The sequence below is a fragment of the Eurypyga helias genome, unplaced genomic scaffold (genome assembly GCF_000690775.1).
Source record: "Eurypyga helias isolate BGI_N326 unplaced genomic scaffold, ASM69077v1 scaffold52384, whole genome shotgun sequence".
Lineage (NCBI taxonomy): Eukaryota > Metazoa > Chordata > Aves > Eurypygiformes > Eurypygidae > Eurypyga > Eurypyga helias.
This window is the reverse complement of record NW_010247931.1, coordinates 1-10885: the sequence shown is the minus strand read 5'-3', so window position 1 is coordinate 10885 and position 10885 is coordinate 1. Positions and strand designations below refer to the sequence as shown.

Sequence of the window (10885 nt, the reverse complement as noted above, 5' to 3'; positions counted from 1 at the left end):
CTTACTCCTGTTGTGGAAGCTCATTTTCTAAGGCTGACTTGAAAAATCTACTTGTAAAACAGTAGAATAGCTCAAAGAATAGCGCCCTTCTGAGGACTGTAAATCCTCCTGTCTCGCATCAGGGCATGCGTTACGTTGTGGGTAGCTTGTGGTGGTTATTCCCATGCTTTGCCTTTCTGTGTTATGAGATGAGAATTTGGTATAGATGCATACTTATTTTCTTCTGGTTTTACCTTTGTTTGTCAAACAAAAAGCTGTTAATTAGCATGCAAATTGTCATCTTAGATTTCCTCTGATATTTGGGGGAGAGATGGCAGCCTGTGATGAAGACAAGCAGAGAAACTTTTGGATGGCTTAAGAACATAAACACACAAGAGCATGTTCATTTTCTCCTGAAGTTGTTTGTTAAAGCATGTTTATGTTCTGCCACACAGAGATGGTCAGCAGTCAGCCTCTCCCCATCGCAGACAGTGGGAAAAGGAAAAAGAAAAAAAGAACCAGAGCCACAGATCGCGTCCCTGGGAAGTTTGAAGGTTGGTGGCAACTTCTAAGCTTTTAATTGTAATGGTCTGTTTTCCCTCTGCTGTTCTCAGTTTTCTCAGCTAAGCGTTGCTTTTTGGCAAGCATGCAAACACTAACGTTTCTGTTTTTCTTTATCCCCCATGTTTTGATCTTCAGTCTCTTTCTTCTCTTAGTGGTGAAATCTGAGTCCTGTTCATAATCTGGTGGTGTGTTTTGGTTTGGCGTGTGGTGGTTTTGTTTGTAGAAACAGTGCTGATGTCAAAATGTTTTGATTGAATAGATGTGAGCACAGACACTGTGAAGAGTTGTAGGTAAAACACAGTTCAGTGTATTTTAAGATGACAAGCATAAAACTTCTTAGTGGGCAAGTGGCATTGTAAGGTACACTGCAAATCAAGATGGTAGGGGTCTTCTGGGGTTTAAACCCTCAGGCCCCTTTAAAACACTATCTCTGCGAGTAGATTTTGTATGGTAGGCATTTTCTGATCAAGGAGTGAAATATTTTCCACCTGAAAAAATTGATTCTGAGTTTTACATGAAGACAGGGAAGGTGGATGAGGTCCTAGCAATTGCTGAGATATAAAAGGTTTCTTGTATGAACAAACTTGTAATTTTGATGCTGGAATGAAGTCTACTTTAAGTCTTTCTGAAACTCGAAGGAGGGAAGTGAAAAAGGAGGCATAATTAAGGCTGGCACATCTACTTTAATACTGCATAAATCTATTTTCTGTCTTCATTACCAAGGGAGTTTTTTCAGTTGCTATCATACGGTGGATGCTCATCAGATAAATGGCTTGTCTTGATGTTACTCCCTGAAATGCTTTGGCTAATGTGTCCTTTCTGTTGGATTTCTTTGGCAGACTTGTACAAGCTGACTGCTGAGCTTCTTGGAGAGGGAGCATATGCCAAAGTTCAGGGTGCTGTCAGCCTCCAGACTGGAAAAGAATATGCAGTAAAAGTAAGTACAGAATAAAAGCAGCATCACTTCTGCCTGTAACGTCTTTTCCCTCCCAGTATCTCAGTGAAAACCTGTATTAGAGTGGGCAATAGCAAAAGCTTTTGGAAAATCTTTGATGCTTGAAATGAGCCTGCTTCATAACCACTGAGATACCTGTTGTCTTAAGTATTGTGCCTCTGCAGTGAACTGGTGTATCATCAGCAGACAGGATTCACAAACAGCAAATGACTTTGATGGTTAGATCCCAGGGCAGGCTTTCCTCTCATGTCCTGATTTGATTGTAGTCCTACTAGTTTTCATATCTTCTTATGAAAGAAGATACTGAGTCATTCTCTAGCATGGCCTACCAAATATACAAGCTTTTGAGAATGCTACTTGGAGTTCAGAGAGCATCAGTTACTGCCACTTGTTCATGTAAAGCTGTCTTTTATTTTTTGATAGAGGTGAATCATCTGTAATGCCATTATAGTAAGTGTTAGGGCCCACTTAAAGGTTTGTGTTTATCCTGAGTCCCCCATTTAATTAATAATAGTAATAGGAAGGCTTTATGATTTTGATTTTGATTCTTTTGCAAAAACCATGGGCACAAAATTTGAAGCCCCTTTAAAAATCTATTCCTGTAGATGCTATAGTTTTGCATGTACTTTGTAGAATTGTTGAAATTGAAAGCCCAGAATAAACTGCTGCCTTATGAATTAGTGTGATCAGATACCAAGTCTCACGTAGTTCTGGTGAATGGTTGTCTGTTCTGTACCAGAGAACTCTGGCTCTGAAAATGGGAAACAGATACTGGGTATAGACAGAGGTAGAATTTGCGGTAATGTCAGGAGCTTTCCGTTTCAGTCTCAGCCTCTGTGGAAAACCCTTGTCCTTGTCCTCTTTCAGTCTGAGGAGTGTGTGAAGGAAGGTGACTTCTGATGCCAGTACAGAAGGGCTCTGATATCAGATGTACGTTTTCTTTAATACATTATGTCCTATTACTGGGTCTCCATGAAGTTTGGACTCTAAACCAGACTCTGATTTTGTGGTGAATTTAATACTTAAATACTTATAATGACAAATCTCCTTTTTGGCTCTTCAGTGTCTGATGTGACTCGATGCTATTTTTTTTAGAACTCAAAAGGATAACCTTTCCTGCACATTGCAGAGTTAAAATGATGCAAGAAAAAGCTTGTGGTAACTGGTCAGTGACTGCGTAACACGTAGATTTAGTTGCCTCCTTCTCTTCCTGTCCTTATGCTTCCAGAGCTCTGCTGACACTGTAAATAAATGACAGATGAGAAATTACACAAACAGAGGTGGAGTGTTTGTTTCTGGTGGGCATGTCAGAGATTCAAGCCTTAAATCAGTTACGTAGTTCGAGAGCAACAAACACAGTTCTCCTGCAGTAATTTTTTCAAATATCAGCTCTAATTCTTTCCACAGATTATTGAAAAGAATGCTGGGCATAGTCGGAGTCGGGTTTTTCGTGAAATAGAAACCCTGTACCAGTGCCAGGGTAACAAGTAAGTAGAGTCTTGTGTGTGTTTAGGGTATCTTGAATATTTTTTCAAATTTTTAAGCTTTTTATGTGTGACTAGGTTAGGACCTTCACAGAATTCTCCTTAAAACCAGTTGAAATTTTGACTTGACCTATTAAAATAAGAACTTCCCCTTCTCTTACCTGTGAAATTTAGGAAAGGATTTACAAATGAAAAATTACACAACTCAGTTAGCAACCAGGTCAGTGTAGCCTGAATGTGCTTTCAGTGATGCATGGCTTTTGTCCAAATTTACATTTTGACACTCCCCTGTGATTTTCACCATCAGCAAAAGCTGACCTGGTACCAGCTGCTGTTGGAGCAGTCTTGCCTTTCCTGTCCTTAATGTGTGGTTTGTCCTCCTCTGTGTCTTCCTTCCTGCTTTTGCACTGGAACTTAGATCAGCCAAAAGCTAATTTAGTTTTCAGTTGGATGTGTGCTGACTTCCCACAGCCACAGGAAGAAGCAACCTTAAAGCTGCTACTTGTGTCTGAAAAGGAGGGAAGAAAGGCTATGCAGCCAGCAGCAGTGAGCTGTGATGGGTTTAAGCCAATTCTGAGGGTAGTCCTTTAGAGGTCTCTGTTACAGCTGTTGCGTACCCCCTAGATTATCTACACGACAGTAGTGCAGCTTACATTAAGCCTATTTTTAGTACAACACAAAGATAATTTAAACCCAGACTTGTTTACTACATTAACAGGTTTAGGTTGTGCTATAGAGAAGCAGATTATGTTTTTGTTTTGTGTGTGGTTGAGAACAGATGGTCATCCAGCACATAACTGGTGGAAAACTCAAGCTCTCATGACCACGTGCAGAATTTGGATTTTCTGTGTGCTCTGAGTGTAGAAAAATCTGACTTACATGCTTGACGTTCTCAAGGCATTGTGGGGTGTTTGTGTTGTGCTGCAAAGACTGTACACTGACTAACCAGGAGTTGGTTAGTCTAAAAATGGTAATGAGGGTGCTGGAATGAATGTCATGTTGACAGATGCCTGTCTCCTTCGGGTGCTGTGTATTCTGCCTTATGATTTCCAGAGAAAAAGAATGCCAGTTTTTGTTGTTCTTGCCTTCAGCACAAATGCAATGTTTAAATTAAGTACAACCTCTTATCAGTTATCTTCCTGTCAATTGAGCAGTCGCAGAACTTCTTTCACAGTCCTGTCTGATTTTGGGGTTTGGCATGTTTCCCCGCTTAAATTTCAGTGTGAGTTGGAAATGTGATTTTAATGCTGTGGGCAACCAAAGCTGCTTGTTTAATTAGAACTGTTATTTTTAATTACTTCTGGCACTTCCTGATTATCCATGCTGAAACTCTTCATTGCTCTGTTTACACTCTGTGCCTTTCTTCTATTCCCCTCTTTTTTTAAGGAACATTTTGGAGTTAATAGAATTCTTTGAAGATGACACAAGATACTACCTTGTCTTTGAGAAGCTGCGAGGAGGTACCGTGCAGTGATTGTGCCTTTATACATTGAATCATCTTGGTCCCGTTTGTCTCAGTGTTTTAAAGTAGAAAATGAAGAGCTTGTTTTAAATGGTTGAGAATTTTAAGGTGAGGTAATAGAGGAAATAATATACAAACCTTGACATATGGTTATTCTTTGATATTGGTGGGTCTGGCCATACATTTGGTATCCCTTTCTGTAGTTAAGTGATGGAAATGTCAGCTCTAGTCAAGTGGGACGTTTGGAATATAGTTGGTAGGTCACAGTATGTCAGGTATTGCACATAATCTGTATGCTCTGGCAGCATTTTCCCTTGGTGTAGGGTTGACTTTGTTCCCTGAAACTAGCAGAGCGCTGTTGTGAAAAACGTCTTCCTTCTGCCTGAGGTTGCTCTAATTGTGAAGCAGTCTGCTTGTGGCTGTTTGAGGGCCAATGAGGTGAGTGTGGGTGCTCACTGGTCTCTAGCACTTATAACAGTCACCTGGGGAAGGCCACATAAATCATTTAGGTTGGAAATGACCTTTAAGATCATCAACATCAAACCCTCTTTGGGCTTTCTCACATTTGTCTGTGTTGAGCATAATTACAGTATCCATTAATTGTGTGGCTGTGCAAAACCATGAGTTAAGTGTGGCCCACCCTTCCAAGACAAAGTTTCTGAAGGAGTGTACTTTTGTCCCTAGATTATCTGCTGTCACCAGTCAAGAAGGTTTTCAGGAGCAAACCGTACAAGAAATGCAGATTCTTTGGACGTAGATGCAGAACCTCTTAGAAAGAGAAGGACACCTTTTGTCTTCTTGAGTAGTAACTCTTTTTTACCTTCCCTGAACATTACTGCACCATTTCATTGTGGTTTCCTCTAACACTGCTGTTAATGTTTGGACTTCACTGCCAAATTTGCTGTAATAGAGCTTGATGAATCTGCATTTGTATCTCTCCCATCTCCATATCTGTCCAGTAGTTAACCACTTTCTTTCGCCGTGAGACTACGATGGTCAGGGTACCCGCACGGCTGCTGGGAGGATAATAATGCCCCACCTTCTCTCTCAGCTGCTGTTTTTACAGCTAGGGCTGAGGCTAGTTTCCTCTCTGAAAAACTTCAATATTTGAAGTGTTGGGTATGTGGGCTTGAACAATTATGAAAGAAATAATGAGAGTTAGGGGTTGGACCAGCCTCTGATGCACTGCGGATTCTGTTAGAGGCAGCGTGACTGGCAAGACTGAGGATGTTGATCTTCAATACCAGCCTTACTTGAGCAACTCCAGTCTGAGACTGATGTTACATGCAATGCTGGGGCCTAACTTGGGCTTTCCATTTTCAGCTTTGCCTTCCTGTAGCTGTGGTAGCTGAAGGAGCTCTGCTCCTATTTTAACTGTGTTCAGTGCACCTCGGCGTGCAGAAGCCATTTAATATCTGCTTGACAGCATTTTATAACTGCAAACGTTAAAATTCAGCTTATTATACTGAACTTGCATGATTGGAGTCCTTTACTTTTTTTATTTCTTGCCTCTGAAATGCGTTTTGGGCGGTGCTATGCGATGCTTTCCCTCTGAATGCTGAAGAGGTGATAACAGCTGTGACAGGAGTGCCCTGCTATTCTTAGTTTGTGGGATTCCTCTATGTGGGCTGAATAACATACTCTACAGACTTTCTCATTGATATTGATATAATTCTTATCCGAGAGAGTTTGGAACATCAGCGCTGTTCACCAGAGTAATCTGAAATAAACCTGCTGAGCGAAATGAGCATTTCAGGTGGCTCAGTATTGTTGCCTGCAAAGTCTGGGGTCTTTTCTGCAGGGATGGGAACATTCAAGAGCTGCTACTACTTTCTAAAGGTGTCAAGAACAACTATACCAGGAAAACCCTTTGGACCCTGTGCCCTTAAGAAATCTGTAGCAAGCTAGGGAATAGTGGTTTAGGCAAGGGATGACTGTATTTGAAATCTGGTAAGTTTGTCCAAAGAGGCCTCCCTTCACCTATCTGACACACCATATCCATGCATATCTGAAGAGTCTTTTGTCCATCCTTCTTGAGTGTTTTCCTGTTTCCTTTCTGAATCCTTGCTGTAGAGGAATGGCAGCAGTGTTGATGGTATAAGAGTAGGAATTACTGCGGTAGGGAATAGGCTGATTGCTTTTATGGATATACCTCTCTGAGTAAGAAAATGGAAGAGAAGTAATAAGGCTATTTAGTGGGTTTGGTTCTCTGTGGACTACATTTAATTGGTTTTTTGAAGACATTTTTTAATCTTTTGAGCAGATTGATGGAATTTACTTAAAGAAGGTAAGGAATCAAACCTCCCTTTATCCTTTGTAAAAGGACACCAGTGGAGCTCTGCCTGCAAGCTGCCAGTCGTTCAGTATGTTCATATTCGAGGTCTTTTGTTAGATTTCATGTCCATGGGCAAACTTTGCCTTAAGTCAGTGTATGAGCTTTACCTTGATCTCAATGGGAATTTTAAAATGTATTTAAAGGTAGAATGTCTCTCTTTATTTTGATGGTGTTGAGGCAAAAAAGTGTATACTTGACTTTCAGAGCAGGGTTTCAGTAGCCATGTTACACAAAATGAGGAGAGTTAGTTTGAGCGTGACCACTGGTGACCTGGGAGGGGGTGGGTTTTGCTGAAGTGTTGTGGAAGCCCTTAGCTGATGTTTGGGTTTTACTAGTACTATTAGCAAGTCTCTACTGTTCACAGTGTGTGGAAAACAGACCAGTCGTGCTGGGGCAGTAAAAAATGATTGCTGCTCATGCTGTGCTTAAGCTAGAGGGCTGCAGTGTTTGAAAATTACGTTCTAGCGTGCTTAAGTGTTGAAGCTGCTCAGTTGTACCTTTTTCCTAGCCATTCCTCTCTTCAGTCCATGGAAGTTGCCTGCTGTGAAAGGCTGTTATAAAATATGAAATGAGGTTATGGATTCATGATGCTTGGTACTAGCTCATCGTTATTTTCTGAGGCTATTTTAATATAAAACCACAGGATTATGACACTTCAGTTTCTGCTGTGTAAACATACTAGGACAGTGTGTTAGTTGCAAATAACTTCTCTGCATTACCTCAGGCCCTGTTCACACAGAGATCAGCTCTCCCTTTATGGCAAAGTGGTAGTGGCTGTTGTGTTTTTATCGTTGTAGTAACAGAGCCTTTTCTCAGCCCTGGCAGCATTTAGACTAAGGTTTTCCCTTTCACCTGTTGCTCTTACAGGTTCAATCCTGGCCCATATACAGAAGCGGAAGCACTTCAATGAACGAGAGGCTAGCAAAGTGGTGAGAGATGTTGCCTGTGCTCTGGATTTTCTTCATACAAAAGGTAAGAGAAGGCTGTCTCCATCTTCACTAGTTGGTATGGCACACTTAGGTTGTGGAGCACACTTTATCTCTAGGTGGTCAGCCTTTGCCTGCCTTCCTGCTTACAGCAGTGACAGTTGACTTTCGACGTTTCCCTCTAATATTGTTTCCATAATGTGGTAGTTTAAGTAATTGGCTGTGTCCAGATGGTCTAGCCTTTTGAAGAAGTTAAATGGGCATCCAGGAAGAATTAACATTAGGGTTGAATCTGCTTGTTCTTGTTTCTTAAGCCACCATGTAAAGCTTACTCAAAAGGGACCTAATATTCTTTTTAATTTTTTCCTCTGTCACATATACAGAGATGCTTTTCTGTATTTACCCAGAATTTGTGCTGGTTACAAACCTCTTTTTTCTGCAGTAGCTTTTGGTCTCTACATTTGGACCCCTCACTGCAGGTTTGAGAGACCTACAAGTGAACTGTAGTCCTTGTTTGAAGGGTTCCTCATTTCATTAGGGATTTACTCAGATTTAAAAGCAGCTCTGTTTATAGAGAGTTCTTTGATGTTAAAATCTTTGCCTGCTGCTTTTTCTGCTTGGGAGTACTTTTGTTTCATTTCAAAATGCCTGTGTGCATTATGGTCATCCCAGAATAGATGTATGTTGGATGTGACTGATAGCTTTCAAATCTTTCCTATGTTGTGATTATCTGGTCTTGCATAGATTAAGCAGCTTCAATTAACATTACAGTGACTACCTCTGAATAGAATGGTATGTAGCTTATTAGTTATTTTGATAAATTTTTCTCCATTTATTTTGCCATTCTGATTAGCCAGGTGGATCTCAGCAGGTCTATGTTTGCTGTCTAAGTGGGTTCATGCTGCCCCAGTTCAACAAATGCTTAAGTGTAGGCTTTACTTGTAAGTCACAGGACTGCTTATGTGCTTGAGTTGGAATCACAGCATTGGTACCTCGATAGGTTGAACCCCTTAAAGTGTAGCATTGCATAGGGAACAAAGTGGTAAACCCGAGGAGTATGGATTTTGTCATGTGTTGTGACTACATTATGAGAAGTTAATTCAAATGTGGAAACCAACTTAGTTTGGGTTGAGTTTTTTGGTGATCTTCATAGCCTGTCTATGCGATAACTCAACTTTAAACCTGCAAAGAATGTACTCTTTGAATACCTGTGCTTGCAACAGTTTGACTTTGAGATATGGGGCAAGTAAGGAATGGGAAACCCAGGCTGAGCGTGTGGAGAAATACTAATTTGATGTGTTGGGGCCGGAGTAGGTTGCTTAACAGCTGAAAGTCTAGGAACACTGTTCAAGGAAGTTTAACATTGACTCAGCTAATATCTGTCTGTAGTTCTCTCTCAGCTTTTAGTTTTAATTCCCCTTTCCCCAGACAAGAGGGGAGTGATTCATTAAAATGGCTTTGGAGCAGCAATCCCCTTTTTCTTGTTGTTTGCTGTGAATTGGTACAGTGGGGACATGGCTTGCAGAATCAGCTATAAACATCATTGCCTTTCATTTTATTGTTCTCTTTACAGCTCTTTGTGTGACATTAAAATAATTAGTAAGTAGCATACACAACACTAAAGTAAACAGGAAATTAAAGCAGCCTTATTACACAGCTTAATGGTGAAGTGCTATAGCAAGATGCTTTTTAAAAAAAACGAATGAGAACTAATTCTTTTGCCAGGAGTAGTTTAAAACTCAGCTGGATGATAATGCTGCCTTATACCCACTTGGGATATGTGTGCTTTATTGCTAATAATCCACTGGAGGAGTGTTTAAAAGATGGTTGTTGTCTTTTCTCAGCACTGTGGGCAATTGTAAAATAAAATGTTACATAATCAGATGTTTGACTTCAAACTGCAATACAGAAGGGCTTTTGGATTTCACACTGCAAGCCAGGCTGACAGTTGGGAGTTCTGTCAGCCTTGCTGTGGATGTCAGCACGGGCCATCTTCATTTATCGTTTCCCATCTTCTATGCGTAAGCAATGTGAACTGCATCATTATGAAAGCTCTGATTTCTTTAGATCAGTGCTATACTATGCTATTAGTGTTGTATTCTAAATCGTGTCTTGTGGAATGTGCTGAACAAAAGATACTAGAACTCCCCTGCTTAGAATTATTTTTCTTTTACTCTGAAGTAGTATCAAGTGTACTTAGAGTCCTAATTTATTTAAGCAAAGCTAAAGTGCAGCTAAATTGTAGCCAAGATGCTCATTTGATCTGAATTTTTTTTTGGTTCTCGTTTTCTGTCTTCCCATTAAGTTTGATCATATTAAATGGAGAAATTCCAAAAATTGTGTGTTTAGGCATTTAAAGAACTGCTTTGACAACACAGAATTATCTTTGCATGTGAATTCAACAGGTAACATAACTCTGTGTTTCCCTGTTGGGTTTGCCTCTTCTGATAGTGGTTGAATGAATGTAGAAGCCCTTTGGTTGGTCTCCTTTAATCTTCTCTTCTGCATCTCCAACCAAACCCTTTAATTTTTATTTGATTGCAGGAATGAATATGTATCTCGCTGCTAAAGGGATGAAATTTTCACCTGGGAACTCAGGATTTTTTTGAGGGAGGGTGTCTCGGGTATTGTCTGTGCTGGTAGGAGTTCAGCAAGCCACCAGCTGAGCCCTCTAGAAAGAAGAACCTTACTGTAGAAAGCACAAAAATACTTTGACTAATCTGTGTACAGTTAAATTTCCTACAAGTCAGTCATCTTATTAAAGATGGCTTCAGGTGGTCAGACATCTGAAGCTCAAGGGCAGCCTTGAGATGGAGTGGAGTTTGAGATCCTTAAGGAAGTGAGGAGGGTGTGCAGCAAGCTTGCTGCCCTGGGCTTCAGGAGAGCAGACTTTGGCCTCTTCAGGGAACTGATTGGCAAGGTTCAATGGGATGAATCCCTGGAGGGAAGAGAGGCCCAAGAAAGCTGGCGAGTATTCAAGGATCTTCTCCTGCGAGCTCAGGAGCCGTGCGTCCCAGTGAAGCAAAAACCACCAGAAGACCTGCGTGGATGAACAAGCAGGTCCTGGACAAACTGAGGTGCAAAAAGGAAGCCTACAGTGGGTGGAAGCAGGGACAGGGAGCCTGGGAGGAGTACAGGGAAGTTATCCGAGAATTCAGGGATCAGGTGAGGAAAGCTAAA

At 40.9% G+C, this 10885-nt stretch overlaps 1 protein-coding gene across 1 annotated transcript; it reads left to right on the top strand.

Annotated features, from left to right (window-relative positions):
- Positions 1-418: 418 nt before the first annotated feature.
- On the top strand, positions 419-7751 carry LOC104509047 (MAP kinase-interacting serine/threonine-protein kinase 1-like; the record flags this gene model as incomplete). The annotated part of the gene is made up of 5 exons (XM_010150859.1): positions 419-533; positions 1383-1480; positions 2906-2985; positions 4369-4442; positions 7647-7751. Coding segments are annotated over exons 1-5 (472 nt in total), but the record flags the coding sequence as incomplete, so codon positions are not given.
- Positions 7752-10885: the final 3134 nt, after the last annotated feature.